The sequence below is a fragment of the Nannobrachium achirus genome, assembly GCF_963921795.1.
Source record: "Nannobrachium achirus genome assembly, chromosome: 6".
Classification (NCBI taxonomy): domain Eukaryota; kingdom Metazoa; phylum Chordata; class Actinopteri; order Myctophiformes; family Myctophidae; genus Nannobrachium; species Nannobrachium achirus.
In genome coordinates, this window is record NC_137815.1 from 52,118,823 (window position 1) to 52,135,055 (window position 16,233).

Below are 16,233 nucleotides of genomic sequence, written 5' to 3' on the forward strand. Positions count from 1 at the left end.
TTTTTCGCTAGGGAATGTAAACAGACCCGCACCGCATGACGTAACGTCCGTTAAACGCAGCACTTCCGCTAGAAATCTTGGAACACACCGGAAGGCATATTGTCTACAGGGTGGCAAGAGCTTCTGTGGAAACAGAAAGTTGTTGTTGCGACCGTCAGGTCACAAGTTACTATGAAAACCTCCCAACGGCTGTCTGTCTGTCACGTCACGTCACGTCACGTCACGTCACACTTTTGGCCCTACTCTTATCTCCGGAAACGTTGCCCCTATCGATGGCAAACTTTGCACACACACTCCTTGGATGGCAACTCACAACCCCCAGCCCTGATTTATCACATGGCCCTCTTCTAGCACCACCATGAGGATGATTTTTTCAAAACACATTTTTGGACACTGCTCCTACAGATTTTGGCCTAAAATCATGCAACGCAGTAACCACAGTATCTCTAAAGTCATGTCATCAACATGGATCTGTTGCATTTCCCTTATTCCCTCCTGATTGGCTATGATTGCCTTTTAAAGTTTGTGTATGCGACCTGACGGTCACTTATCTCCCGATTAGGGAGTCTTACTGGTTTGAACTAATGGTCTAGATTGTATTTGTAGAATCAGCCTCAGGTTTTAATGGTTCTAACTTCTAAGGGCCATTCACACTGAGCACCATATCTGTAAAAATATCGTTTTCAAAATCAACAAAAAGTCAAATCATGGATTGCAGAGTTCAAACCAACTATATAAAAAAAGTCCCACCCAGTGGAGCTCGAGGCCGTCCTCATACATACATGTGGACAGACATGTACTGTAGACAGACAGACATACACATGCGGTCAGTTGTTGGAGCGGCTGGAACCGCCCAAAAATAATACCAATGGTGAACGATATCTAGTGTCGTTGTTATACTGTAGTTATTGTGCTCATTGTGAATAGCGCTTAAGGCCGTCATCTGTGAAGCTTTCTTTCATTGAGGCAGTTTGGCATGTTATTTTTGCTTGTCGATCTGTTATTTACTGCGAAAGCCTTCCCCACAAAATAGAAAGACACTAGCATAAAGCCCTGAGGGACTCCACTCAACCACCATGTGGTGCACGTGCATCATGGTTAATACAAATATTATACAAATATGGACAAAATATTTTCAGATGGGGGTTCGCAGCCAAATACATATTAATTTGGGGGTCCTTCACATGAAAATGTCTGACTGACATGTAACAGTTTGAGTGTCACTGATCCACAGAGGAGGAAGAGGACACATGTGTGTGCAAAGTATTCCAAATCCAAACACACAGCGAATTTGTTATTGAACTCTGCCCGTGTGTGTGTGTGTGCGCGCGTGTGTGTGTGTGTGTGTGTGAGAGAGTTAAACAAACAGGCCTGTGGTTGAGTGTCTCTTCCAGACCAGATGAACTGTGTGTTCCTACCCTGTGTGTGAGATGAACTGTTTGCTCCTAGTATTCCCCTGTGTGTGTGTGTGTGTGTGTGTGTGTGTGTGTGTGTGTGTGTGTGTGTGTGTGTGTGTGTGTGTGTGTGTGTGTGTGTGTGTGTGTGCTGCACGTGATGAACTGTGTGTTCCTACCCTGTGTGTGTACAGTGTCACAATTATTACATAATTGCCTAATCACAGTTATTTGATATAATCACAATTATTTTTGCATAATCGTCATAATCATTTCCATGTTGAAAAATGTTCATATATGTTCAAACATTTAAACAGCAGATCTACAAGTGTGTGTGTGTGTGTGTGTGTGTGTGTGTGTGTGTGTGTGTGTGTGTGTGTGTGTGTGTGTGTGTGTGTGTGTGTGTGTGTGTGTGTGTGTGTGTGTGTGTGTGTGAGATGGAACTGTGTGCTCTTACCGTCTGCTCCCTTCAAAGTCCATTCAGAAAGAGAGGGGGGGATAATGACCTTTGACCTACATGGTGGACAAACCGCGTCCCCCTGCAGAGCAAGGCATTGATAGAAGAAGGTATGGACGTTCCACAGGCCGGTCGGGGGCCATTAGCGCACATGGGAGGCAAAACTGGATCTGGAAGTTTGGTGAAATACATTGATGCTGATGAGAGCCGGCCAGACCAGCTTTTGAACAAAACACTATTTCTATTGGGACCATTTGTCAGTTTATCGGTTCAGGAATGTAAAGGAAAACAAGACATATCCTTTGTTTTTTGATGTGCAATTTTGTTGAGACATCTTAACACTTTGACTGCCAGACCCCCCCACCCCCCTCCCCCGGCCAATGCCACCATCAAGGCCCATTCATTTCTGCCCCATTCCAGAGAATAAATTGAAAATGATGCGATGTGAATATCGGAACAAAAATGGGAGATTTGGTAAAAGAGGATTTTCTTTTTTACCAAAAATTTTTTGGAGTGATTTCGGTGAGCGGTTTTGGAGATAGGTGCTCGAGAGTGCACACTGCGCAAACCAGTCAATAACCTCAGAAATCTAGATTCTGAGATATTTGAGTTCAAAGAAAAAAAACTTTAGGAAGCCATAGCAACAAATTGGTAAATGGTAACGGAACACAAGTACCCTTGACAGAAAGAATAGCATGCCTACTTTAATTTTCTGCAAAGAAAGTGAAAAAAATATTGTACCATCGTCTAGTTTCAAGGGGGCAAAGTGAAAAAGTATGAAATGACTCAGAAGGTGGAAATTGCCTTACATTTTGATAGAACTATGCACTGTGAATTCACTGTGTTTTTACCTGGTCTAAAAGGTCAGGAAGACAAAGTCAGAAAAGCGATGTCAACCTTTTATTTTATGGCAACATCGAACCCTAACCCTGGTGAGTACCTCACACATCCAGCATGAACATATTTATGTTCAACAATATTTACAAATATTTCCAAAAAAAAAAAAATCACAAATATGACTTCACAAAAATAAAATATAACTGGATAAAAGTAAAATAAAATAAATGTGCAGCAAGTAAAGAATAAATAAAATAATATAAAAGTCAAAATAAAGTACTGTATTCTCAAAAAGGCATTCAACAAGCCAACATTCAGGAGTCAAAGGCACCACAAATCAAGGTCAAAGATGGTACTGTTCACTGTGTGTGTGTGTGTGTGTGTGTGTGTGTGTGTGTGTGTGTGTGTGTGTGTGTGTGTGTGTGTGTGTGTGTGTGTGTGTGTGTGTGTGTGTGTGTGTGTGTGTGTGTGTGTGTGTGTGTGTGTGTGTGTGTGTGTGTGTGTGTGTGTGTGTGTGTGTGTGCGTGCGTGCGTGCGTGCGTGCGTGCGTGCGTGCGTGCGTGCGTGCGTGCGTGCGTGCGTGCGTGCGTGCGTGCGTGCGTGCGTGCGTGCGTGCGTGCGTGCGTGCGTGCGTGCGTGCGTGCGTGCGTGCGTGCGTGCGTGCGTGCGTGCGTGCGTGCGTGCGTGCGTGCGTGCGTGCGTGCGTGCGTGCGTGCGTGCGTGCGTGCGTGCGTGCGTGCGTGCGTGCGTGCGTGCGTGCGTGCGTGCGTGCGTGCGTGCGTGCGTGCGTGCGTGCGTGCGTGCGTGCGTGCGTGCGTGCGTGCGTGCGTGCGTGCGTGCGTGCGTGCGTGCGTGCACCTCAGGTACCTCAAAATGGCCTGGTACCTGTTCCTTGCCATTGTTCTGGGAAAGTACGGCATGGCAATGTTTTTTGACCAGTGCATGGCTCTCCGGCTTGTGAACGATAGCTGTGAGGAAGAGAAGTCCCAGAAAGTTCTTCAGCTCCCCTAGAGTGACATTGGTCCAGGCAGCGAACCTACAGTGTGTATGACCTATGCCTGACTCCTCCGCTCTCGCTATCTCCGCCATCATACTGTCCTCTGCGTTGTCATTGGTCTGGTTGCAGATCGGGCTCCCATCCTTCCTCCATCCAGTCAGACTCCACGGGCCCTGTATATGATAGAAATAAATAAAAAAATACTAAATGATCGTGCTTCTGTATAATTTGTATGTTCTTTAGCAAAGGCTGTCGCACAAAAGTAGTGAAAACAGCAGATCTACAAGCACACAACGCCTCGCACCGCGAGGCGTTGTGTGCTTGTAGACACACACACACACACACACACACACACACACACACACACACACACAGATTGTATTACTAAACTATCTATCTAGGTATACACACACAATAAAAAACTAAACTATAAAGAAATGTATTCTTACTGGAAGAAGTTGGAGGAACTTCATACACCACAAACCATGGATTGACATCTAGACCTACTGCACATACAGTATGAAACAGAGCTGATACCTTTATGTACTATGAGGAAAATAATGCTGCTATTTGTACCCTGTATATATATAAAATGACACAATGCGACATAGCTCTGTTTGAACAATGCTGTACCCCCTCCAACTGTATATTTTCAACTGTTTTTTTTATTGTATTTGTGATACTTGCTTTGGCAATGTAAACGTATGTTTTCTCATGCCAATAAAGCTCCTTTGAATTGAATTGTATATTACCAAATGCACCCTACGTGGAAAAAAAACAATAGCAGGTCAGGCTTATTGATTGATTGAAGAATGTATTACAAGCTTGCATTAGAAAGAAGTAGACCTACAGATTCATGGCTCATTTCCACAGGAACACACTTTATGCATCTCATACAGTGGTGTGTTCTAGACTTTTTTTGAGGGCATACGATCAGCTACTATTCGTTTGGCCAGGGCAGACGCTATAGTACATAATCCCTATCAAATACGCTACTTTGAAAGGTTCACGAGGGCAGACGCCATTCATATTTTATTGTTCCTCCATCACGGAGGTATAGAGGCCGGCGCCTGGCGGCGCCGTGCCCGCGTGTGGAGGGTAGTCCCTGGTGCTATGGAGGTTCCAGCGACCCCCTGGGCTAATCCTACCTGCCCCTGCCTTTTATTTTCCGACAGCAGACGCCGTATACGTGCGTTATAGGTAGAACACAGCACTGATCTCATATAACATTGAAAGACAGACGTAAAGAACAAAGTGAATCGTAGAGAACATAAACTTTGTAACGCTTACCGGGTTCGCTGATCACAGCTCAGCAGTGCTTCCTACAGGGCGCGGGGAGAGACCGCACCGATCGGTGGTCTGCCTCGGGCAGCATGCATGTCACCGCCGGAGACTGCAGGCTTGTTGTCCAGAGTTAGACTGTCCACGGGGCATGGCACGGGGAGAAACCGCCGCGATCGGTGGTCTGCCACGGGCAGCATGCATGCCGCGCCATCGGCGGAGGCTGGGGGCTGAGTGTCCACGGCCACGGGGCATATGGTTCGGCTGCCTGCTTGGTCTCCATGTGCGGCCATGACTTGCTCTCTGATCAGCGGAGCAACGGTCCGGTCTAATGATTTTATAACTAATTCTAGCTCATTCTCTCAATATATCTCTCTCTCCCTCTGATTGCTGTGTGTCCGGTTACGGTAAAGTCACTGAACTCTTGTTGTGTGTATAATGGGCCTCTAGACCCTTGTGTCTGGGGGGAACCGGCCAACCGGAGTGCTCGAATTTGGTCACATGACGTGTGACTTCACAATCCCATAGCCCAGAGGGCCCAGTCTTTGCTGAGGGCAAGATCAGACTGTGTGCTACTGTAATATGAAAAAAAAGCATCTGGCGTCATATGACGCCAATATTATTTTCTGGCATCATTGCCAAGTGTGTGTCTGACGTCATATGACGCCCTGGCACTCAAAGTGTTAACTGTGGCATGTATCGTTTCTGGCTCTGCAGATTTTTCAGGCTGTCAGTGATGCACGTTCTGAAATGTAACTTTATGCCCTTTAGATACTGTACCTCAATAAAGTTATACAATGTACACATTGACCATATATACAGTATGTGTCCTTTTATCTTCATGGGCAGAGTATTTAAGCAAGCTCGCAGTTGTTCAGAAATATTGTATTGTTCATAAGCTGGTCCACCTGGCTCTCATTGACTCCAATATATTCCACGGCTACAGTTCGCCTCCCAGTGTGACGAATCTGCCGTCCGGAATTGCCGATTAGCGAAAAAGGTGTAGACGTACCTTCTTTTTATATACCTCGATGCCGAGGGGATGTTTTCAACAGGAGTCCAGCCCACCTCCACTGACCAAGTCTAAACCTTTTTCATTTCAAGCATACTTTTCCTATGTATGTGCTATATTTGCGTAAAAAAAACATTAAACACCAGTAAGACTCTCTAATCGGGAGATAGCCAATCAGGAGGGAATATGGGAAATGGGACTGATCCATGTTGATGACATGACTTAGATATACTGTTGTACCGCTTTGCGTGATTTCAGCGCAAAATCTGTAGGAGCAGTGTCCAAAAATGTGTTTTGCAAGAATGGGCCTCATGGTGGCGCTAGAAGAGGGCCATGTGAGAAATTAGTGGGTGGAGGTTGTGGTCTGGCAACCAAGGAGTGTGTGTGCAAAGTTTGGCATGGATAGGGGCAACCGTGGCAGAGATATGAGTAGGGCAAAAGTGTTACGTTACGTTACGTTACGTTACGTTACGTTACGTGACGGACGGACGGACGGACGGACATAAGGACGTGTAGTAGGAAGTTGTCGTGCTCAACTAGACCTGACACCATCGTCTAGTCTAGTTACCAGTCTACGCTACATGAACACAAGCTGTGTGTAGCTACAGTATCTAAATAGACCTGTCCCCATCCTCTAGTAACCAGTCAACTATACACGGAGTCGGAGCCTCCTGGACAAGGGGAGCGCTTCACTGTTTCTACGTGTCATCTTTTCGACACCCAAACCTAACCCTTACCCTAACCCTAACCTCCGTGGGGTGAGTCGCTAACCCTCCCGACGCTCCTTTGTCTAAATGACAGTCGTTGGAAAGAGCGAGATTTTCTCCTGGACAAGTTGTGTAGTTTTTAACCACTTGAACGCTCTATACTTAATTGACAGTGGTCCACCGGGGCTCTACACTAGGTCCCCTCCTGTTTCCCCTACTACATTAAATGCCTCAGCAGAAAACAGCCGATCTACAAGCTCACAAGGTGTCGCAACACTGTACTGTATACTGTGTAACATGTTTCCGGGCTGTAATATGTTTCCGGGCAATAGAATCCCAGCTGTTGTCTAATGTACTGGTTCTCAAAGTCGAGGGGGTTCCAGGGTGTCCCTTCGCACAATTAGTTAATATAGCGCCACAAACACTGTAACTGTATCTTATACTTTGGCCATTCAAAAATGTGCCGATCAAAGCTTTTTAGAAAACATGTTAACAAGTTATTTAGACTACTGAGAGGTTCATTGTTTACCTGGTATCCATATAGATTAAATTTACAATACCATTTTGATAGTAGACTGTATAGACTGATGCTAGGTTCATTATTTACCTGTACCCAATTGTTTCAGATTATTTTTGATAGTATATTGTATTGTTTAGACAGACAGAGGTTCTTGGTTTACCTGTGACAGTTTACTGAGGCACTACACACTCTGCATTCGATTTATGTGTTTATCTTGCTTTAGTGTAAGTCACTCTGGATAAAAGTGTCAGCTAAATGCCTAGATTGTAAATTTAATTTGAGAAGCACTGTTGTAGTTCAGTGGTTCTCAACCTTTTTCAGGCCGTGACCCCCCCCAAAAAAGAATCATATTTGTACCGGGGACCCCCCAAAATAATCATATTTGAACTGGGGACCACCCACACTGACAAGCACTTGGAGTTGTAGGAGTTGAGGCATTCAATATTGTTTGACTCTGTTTCACAGATAAATATGGTGGAACAATAGTAGATCTACAAGCCCCTGGGGGTCCCGACCCACAGGTTGAGAACCATCGGTGTAGTCTTTGTCCTCTGTGAACTGTCCATTGTTACATGGCTGTCTGTCAGTGTGCATGCAGAGTCAGCAAATGCTTTTCCTTCACAGCTGGACTCCCCCAAAAATAGCGATCGCACAACAGGCTCTGATTCGCCGCTCTGTGCTCAAATTCTGATCCACTGTGGACAGGATGAGCTTTCTGTACAATTTACAGTGTAGGCATTTAGCAGACATTCTTTATCCACAGTGACTTAACAATAAGCAAGGTAAACACATAATGTACAGTAGAATGCAGAGACGGTGTGGCTAGTCACTACGGTGAGACATTTTCACAATGCTTTACATAATTACAAATTTGTTGTTTAAAAAGTACTTTCAGTAATACAATAATATGTTGTTCGGTATATCTCATTGAGCTGGTCATTTCAAAAGTACTGTAGTTATTAAGTCAAAATCACGGGCACCCCTGGTGTAGACTAGTGCCTCAGTTAGGATCACTGATAAACTAAGAACCTAGCATCAGTCCAAACAACATAATATACAATCAAAATAATATTCTATATATTTTCTGAAATTATATGATACCAGGTAAATCAGTTGTCTAGACAATTTATACTACACAATAATAATCTGTACATTGAATCTAAATTACATTTATTACATTATGGTCAAGAGAAAATGAGCCTAACAAAAACATCTGTACCTACTAGGACTAGGCAATTAACCGGAAATATTTTCGAGGCAAAACAATTTGAATGTATTTTTGTATGTGTCCGTTTGTAAATGCAACCAAATTAACCATTAGAACACTCTCCAGCTCTTTTCAGGTGGGTTACACGTTTTATCCAATCAGGAGAGCTTGTAGGTTAAAGTTATAAAATATTCTGTTGGCTATTTGTCATATCTGGCCAGTGCATTGTTTGTCTACGAAGCCTAAAAGCCAAACAGCCAACAGTCAAGCACAATGTCATGATGATGACATATAGCTCAGTGTACATCTCACATACACACACACACACAAGCACAGAGCTGTAGGGTAAAGGTCAAAGGTCAATGGCTGTGTGACCAACAGCAGAATGACACTAGACACCCTGGAACCAGCGACAGGTGTCTGTCTGTCTGTCTGTCTGTCTGTCTGTCTGTCTTGTTGAAGTTTTTTGAAACATAGTACAAACATGACAGCAGGGCTCGGTGATATGACTTCAAATCATTATCGCCATTATTTCAAACCTTTGACTCGACTACGATTAACACACTATTATTGTCACGATGTGACTTCTTGTGAGCTTGTAGATCGGCTATTTTCAAGAGATGTATCGATAAAAAAGAAACGTCCCGTTACAGATTACGATGCCGATAACTTGCGTATCGGTCGATACTGAGTACCGATCATCAATACCCGCGTGTATTTTAATACAATATAGGACAGTGGGGGTCCATGGACTCTCAGGTTCCTTGGGGGAGTTTCAAATGGACCCTTAACAGTCTGTAACTCTGCTCCATTTGGTTCCATTTTTACACTCAGAGTTATGGGTCTTTAGTTATAGGAGCTTTAAGAACCACTGATCTAGGAATTAATAACAATTCCATTAATACTTAAAATAATCATGTAAATAGTACTGTAAAGGTCTTTGCGCACTGTTGCGTTTTTTTGGCCGAATAGCTGAGCGAATTTCGGAGCACGTACATAAAAACATCGACCTCACGTTAGTCAATCACGTTTGCACACTGCCGCCCATTTCGCATTTATTTTTGGACCAGGGTCGATTTGTTTCCGATTTTCTTAACTCATCTGGTGCCGATCCCGAACTAGTTCGGCTTTATTTCAATCCAATACAATCTTTTTTTTATTAATTCACTTACCCCGAGCTGCTTGTAGAGTCGTGGGTGGTCCTGGCTCGCTAGCCGCTAGCCAGTTAGCCATTCTACTCTGTCCGACGATATATTCCATTAAAAATGGTTTAAAATACATTTTTGAGCTCCCCAATGTTCACCCGATGTTCGGCGCCGCTTCCGATGAGTACACGAGTGTGCCGATCCCGAAGTAGTTCGGCTTTATTTAATTAAATGAATAAAATGATAAGAGGCCTTCTGAAGCCTGGCTTGATTTTTGTAGCTACTAGCCGAAAGCTAACAACGTCCCGGCCAGCCGTAATTTGCGAACGCAATCGCCAATCTCCGCCTAATCCAATGAAAGACCGCATCTTTAAAGGCTTATATCTCTTTTTTGTGTTTTAGGAAAGCGGCGCGAGGTTTATTTACGGCGAAATCGCCCAAAAATGATCTTTTAGATGACAAAATGGGAATAGCCATTCTGTTAGCGTCTTCATCCGGGACATTTCCATGCCGTGCATCAACGTGAGCACGTCAGGTCCTGGAAGCTGAAGTCCTGGAAGCTAAAGCGCTCGCCTATGAGAGATGCGCTGGCATTCTTTGGCCCCTAGAGGGCGCTGGCGCTCAAAGAGTTAACTGTTGCCACTGGGTCCCTGCTATCTCTCTCTCTCCTCTCTCTCCTTGTTCTGAAACACATTTTTTGCGGATTTCGTATTTCCAAAACGCGACGAAAAACGCAGCAGTGTGCAACCACCTTTAGAGTATAAAACAGTAGTGCAACATCAACTGAAAAAATATTACTGTAAATGAAATATCATGTCAAATTATTACATGGTATCATAAGGCATACTGGCCGTTAAATACCAGAATTCATCGTCCACTTGATCGGGCGGCAGTGGCTCAGGAGGTAGAGTGGCCAGTTCGATCCCAGGCTCCCCAGAGTCAGTGTTGAAGTGTCCTTGAGCAAGACACTCAACCCCTTTGCTTCCAATGAGAAGCTTGGTTCCCTGCATGGTTTCCTTCGCCATCGGTGCATGAATGTGTGTTTGAATAGGTGAATGTAAAGAACAATCATTGTAAAGCTCTTTGTATAAAGGCGCTATATAAATGCACCACAAACCATAAATGCACCATTAACACATCGGCTGCCCAAAAGGTGGCGCCAGAGCCCCAGCTAAGTGCCCAAAGCCACCTCCATAGAAGAATACAAGGCCCTGTTGCGTCAATGCATGCGTCATGGCGTCACTTGGTCACATGAGCGCAGACAGGATGTTATTGTGTAACTTACTGTATGGGCCAGTGTTGATCATAGCTGTTCATTGCCGATCAAAATTTTGACATTTTGCCGCACCACGCCACAGTTTTAGCCATAAAACAAACATCAGAGATAAAGGGCGTTAAAGATGGGGAAATGCATTGGAGTATACAGAGAAAAACGGCCGCGCGATGCTCTCAGCGTCGACTCGAAGCGACTAGCGGCTAATGGGCTACATCCAGGCGCAGCCCCAACGTAACGGTGAGATTTAAAGTTAATACTGTAAATACAGTAAACACGTCAATGCGTCGTGGGCCTCCAGAGACATCAAAGAGATTGGCGTGTAGACACCTCGTGGGCACCCGCTGAGTTAAAAAGGATCCTTTTGACATGGGTGAATAATGCACAATCTCTGTAAAGCGCCTTGGATAAAGGCGCTCCACAAATGCACCATTTATTTACCTTTTTAGGCAGTATCGGCAGCTTTTTCCGATATTGTCATCAGTATCTACTCTTTTGCCTTTTTTAAATATTTTTTACAGTCTTTTTTTCCCCCCTCTTTTTTCCCACAGGCTGGTGATGTGGTTCTATGATGACGGCGGATGGCTGAGTAGCGGCGTGGTGCGGCGGGGGGGAGGGCCTTAAAGCAGCGACAGAGGCCAGTTCCATGGAGGCCACGCCCCCCACCAGCAGCACCCGGGGGGGTGTAGTAGTAGTAGTAGTAGCCCAGGGAGGGGCAGCAGAGGACCCCCTGGACCCCCTGCTGGAGAGACAGAGGAGGCCCCGCCCCGCTCGGGGAGGAGGAGGAGGGTGCCAGCTCAACGGGACCTCCCCCGTCAAGGAGGTGCACAGCAGAGGGGGAGGTGAGAGGAGGCCTGTCGACAGCGATGGCGTTTTAAGAATCTTGAAGTTAAAGGGATTGTTCACCCCCAAAATGATTTTTTTCTATCGATTACTCACCCATGGAGACTTGAGTTCATGGATTTTTTTTTCTTTTCTCCATAGAACAAAGCAGGCTCTTTTTGTCTCCATAGGGAACCACTGCTGGTCATCAAATTATTGGCATAGGGAACCACTGCTGGTCATCAAATTATCGGCTTAGGAATGCAACAAAAACTAATAAATATCCATGAATTCAAGTCTCCATTGGGTGAGTAATCGATTGGAAAGAAGTCATTTTGGGGGTGAACTATCCCTTTAAATCTTGTAAGTTTTAAGAATCTTGAAGTTTAATTCAACCAATGAGAATGCTTGGATCGGAACTACCTGTTATACACCCTAGGCACGACCTGCGCTGTGCGTTGTTCCGGAATAGGCCAGGGGCCAATTATGATATCTTCACAAATTGGTACCACCCAAGGTGACCGTACGTTTTTTACATTTTTGACTTCCTACATGTCTCTAATTTACATTTTGGTATGATAACCCTTTCTGAGACCCAGCTTAATTGATGTTCTCACCTGTTAGAGTCGGTGTCCCATTAACTTTACATTACAGGGGGAAAAAAAGCTAAAATTAATCTGCTTTAAGTAGCATATGAGGGGTCAAACTAGGGGGTTTTCATGATTCTGAATCCATTGCAAGCATTTGTTTTGCACGAAAAACATTCCTTGGGCTACAAACGGACCCACAAGACTATGGTTTAGTGATGAAAAGTGATGAGTCATCACTTTTCACACTTTTGTGGGAGCCATTTTAGCCCAAGGAATGTTAACAGTAAGCCTCATATATCATGCCCAGGCTTTTCTCTTCGAAGATAAGTCTGGCTACGCGAGGTTACCTGTTATATAGGGTGCGTAGGGTGCGTTCGGAAATGCGCACTCAACGCACTGGTGTGCCATCTTGTCGTTCGTTTATTCGTTGCATTCGGTGCGGTGTCGTTCGAAAATCCATTGCGCTGTGCCCCCGGTGTGCTCAGTGCGCGCACTGACCGACCCTACTCAGAAGTTGGGGTTTGACGGTGTGGTGCATCAGTGTGGTGTTTTGATTGGTTGGTTTTCATGGCCTTGTCTCAAGCACTTCTCAGCTGTGAACAATGGAGGAAATGATCGCAAAATGCACCATTTGCGTCTTGATTGGTCCTTTTGGGATTCATTGTTACACACGCATCAATGTGTAAACTAACAGCAGGTAGGCCAATGTTATGAATTAAATTACCTTTCAATAGCAACGTTACGGTAGCAACTGCTGCTTTTCAGAGAGTTGTCCTTCAAAGTTCAGACTGTAGAAGCGCACAGCTGTCCCTTAACTGGTCGTTTGTAAATAAGCCACACTGAGTGCACTCTACAACGTCACCGGGTGCCCACTACACTCACTACACTAAACTGAGCACACACCCGGTGTGCATTTCCGAACGCACCCATAATGTCATTATTGTGATCCAGGCTCAGGCGAGGGAAAGCTGAAGCCGGAGCTGGAGGGGGAGGAGCCAGAGGGAGAAGGAGGAGGGGAGGAGTCAGAGGAGAAGGGTGTGGCCTCATGGGACATGGAGGAGGCAGAGGAGGAGGGGGCGGAGCTTGAGGAGAAGGGGAAGAGGAGCCAGGGTACGGGTACCACTGGGAGCCCCGCCCCCTCTAGCAGCTGCACAGGTGAGAAGAGAACCAGACTCCCCTCTTTTCAGGGTGTTTCGCCCCGGTACCACCATAAAAAAAAAAAACATTACTGGAATTAGATAAGAATCAATTTATCCTCAAACCAGCTTGCTCTGTTATGTATTGTATGTTATGCAATGTTATGTTATGCGTTTTTTGTATTATCCTTTTAGCATAAATGTATTTTCAATACATTTCACTGTTTTCAAACTGCTAAATTACTCAATCAGTTAAGTCAGTCAGGCAGTGAGTGAGTCAGTCAATCAAGTGCCAAATTGATGCATCACAACAACAGATAAACCTTGACTGCAGCTGTCAACGGTGAAAGTCAACTTGTTTGCTGATGCTGAAACACATATCAGCTGATATATATCACTGCATCCCTGGTATAAAGTATAGCTTTTAACTTATGGTTTCAGGTGAGGGAATCGTGTTTTAGCCGTTAAGCTAGGCAGATATCCAACAGAGCCAGTGTAAAACTAACACACAAACATTGGCTACTGCCAGTGGTCAATGTCAACTTACTGTATGCCAGTCAGTGAGGCACATATTGGCCGTAGGAATGGGATGATTTCCATGTCACGATTATTGTGGCCAAGATGTGATTAACAATATTATCACGCTAATCAAAATATGCTCAAAACTCCCCAGCATCCATATCCTGGTGGGAACTTTAAGCCAAAAGCACTGCGTTGTGAACTTGTAGATCTGCTATTTTTGGCAAAGATATTTGGTGTAGATGGGAAGAAGAAAGCAGTACGGTAAATATCTAATATATAAGATAATTTAAACCTTTGCGATGTGAGAGTTTTTATCGTGATAAACGATAATGACTATTATCCTGCCATCCATAATCGGCCGATGGCGATGTACAGCATAGTATATGGGCGCACCCCTGGTATAAAGTGTAGATATCCAGTTTTTCGGTGAGGGAATACTGTTTTGAGACGTTTTCCTGTACAAAGGAACCCCAGTCTCCTCTGACTTCCTGCTGGCTAATTCATTCCTTCCCAAGGTTATTATTACAACTTTATTTTATTTCTGTTCCCACGCTTTAGCCGGGACCTGGCTTAGCTTCCCTTAGCCCTGCCTAATCTTGTCACCAATGCACAGTGCACACATAGTCGTGCCGAAACCTTGTATCAACATTCTTTTCCATCGTTTTATTGTTTTATTTTAACTTATACATTTTTTGGTGCATGAATGCCCTACTCCATCATACAAGAGTGTCACACTAAAATAGTGAAAATATTATATGAAGGGAACGGTTTGGGACATACAAGGTTTCCACCCGACAGTGACCAAGATGATAAAATCGAAATAATATTCAGAATGGAAACAAAAACAATGGAAACATATTGTTTTCTTGGCACAAAATCTATCTATAGTCCCCGTCTGTCATTGGTCCATTCTATTGTCGGGTATATGCACATAATATTGGAATGGGAAAAACAAAGACAATGGAAACATAGTTTTCTTTATTATTTGACACGGTATCTCAAAACATTCACTGTTCCTTCTGTCTTCATGCTCTGAGGTTTCTGAAGACAAAGCAAGCACGGCACAGACACACAGGGCTAGAGGCTACATGTAATCCACATGCACACGCACGCACGCACGCACGCACGCACGCACGCACGCACGCACGCACGCACGCACGCACGCACGCACACACACACACACACACACACACACACACACACACACACCAGGCAGAGCCTTGGAGTCTCAGAGTTCAGGGTCTCAACCTCTAGCATTCCTGTCATTCCAGCCACTGTTGGGAGTGCAGCTAGCTAGCTACCCCAAGGCCCTGCCACTCTTAGAACCCTGGGTCCTTCATTTGACTCTGAGGGGATTAATTAAATGATAGCAGAGGGACCCGTATGGGTTTTTTATTGTCTGCACTTGCTGCTCCCTCCCGGACATAAAGAGATCATGTTACGATATGTTTTTTTACTTAAAGTAGCACGTTATCCATTTTCAGCCTTCATACCGTGTAATTGGTTCTCAATAATGCTCATTATAAGATGACACCATTTCTGTCTACTCACTCTGTCTCAGAGGAGAGCTGTGGACAGTTCAGAAACCCGCCTAGCGGCGCCTACCGGTGACATCATCGCAAGGCTCGGTTTGGCCATTTCAACGTTTTCTAGCTTCTACTATAGCATTCTAGGTAGGGCTGTTCGATTTGGCCTAAAAATAAAATCCTGATTTATTTCTCAGAATAGTCGATTTTGCAAACAAATTTCTTTCTTTTTTTTTAAATTGGGAATTGCTCTAAAGTGCAAGGTTGCATCATGTCTTTGCCATCTGGCCAGTGATGTATATCGGACCAGTTACCCATATTTGGAGACCCCTGGTACCCATATATGGAGATCCATGTACAGTATATAGAGATATTCTGTGAGAGCCCAAACATGCTTGCTCAGTTATTTGTTATGTGAAAGTCCTATGACATCTGACATCATACATAAATCCCTTGTATGCCCATACATGGAGATCCCTGTCTGTACAACCAGCCACACAGATATGGGTGGGAACAGAAATAAATAATGGGCTGTGTTGGCCATATATGGATTCTGTGGTATGTGTCCGATGTGGCCTCCATATATGGGCATTCCCATCTGAAGTCCTGTTAGATATGGGCTTAATATTGATGACATCTGGGATCTCCGTGTATGGACATAAAACGAAGGGATTTCCCCTGACATCACAGTAACGTCAGAGCATGATGTCAGAGCTGTGATGTCACAGTGATGTGTCAGGGGAACCACAGTGTCAGGCTTTATAAACAGACAGACAGACAGACAGACAGACAGACAGAGATATGGTC

At 44.6% G+C, this 16,233-nt stretch overlaps 1 protein-coding gene across 2 annotated transcripts in view; it reads left to right on the forward strand.

Moving 5' to 3' along the window:
* pparda (peroxisome proliferator-activated receptor delta a) overlaps positions 1 to 16,233 on the forward strand; it is a 40,982-nt gene that overhangs the window by 4,023 nt on the left and 20,726 nt on the right. The window contains exons 2-3 of one of the 2 annotated variants that reach the window (XM_080729066.1): positions 11,382 to 11,672; positions 13,194 to 13,397. In XM_080729066.1, coding sequence (XP_080585192.1) covers positions 11,477 to 11,672; positions 13,194 to 13,397 — 400 coding nt within the window. In that variant the 5' untranslated portion in view covers positions 11,382 to 11,476. Of the gene's footprint in view, positions 1 to 11,381; positions 11,673 to 12,131; positions 12,170 to 13,193; positions 13,398 to 16,233 lie in introns of those variants that run through there. The other variant, XM_080729067.1, reaches the window with a different exon arrangement.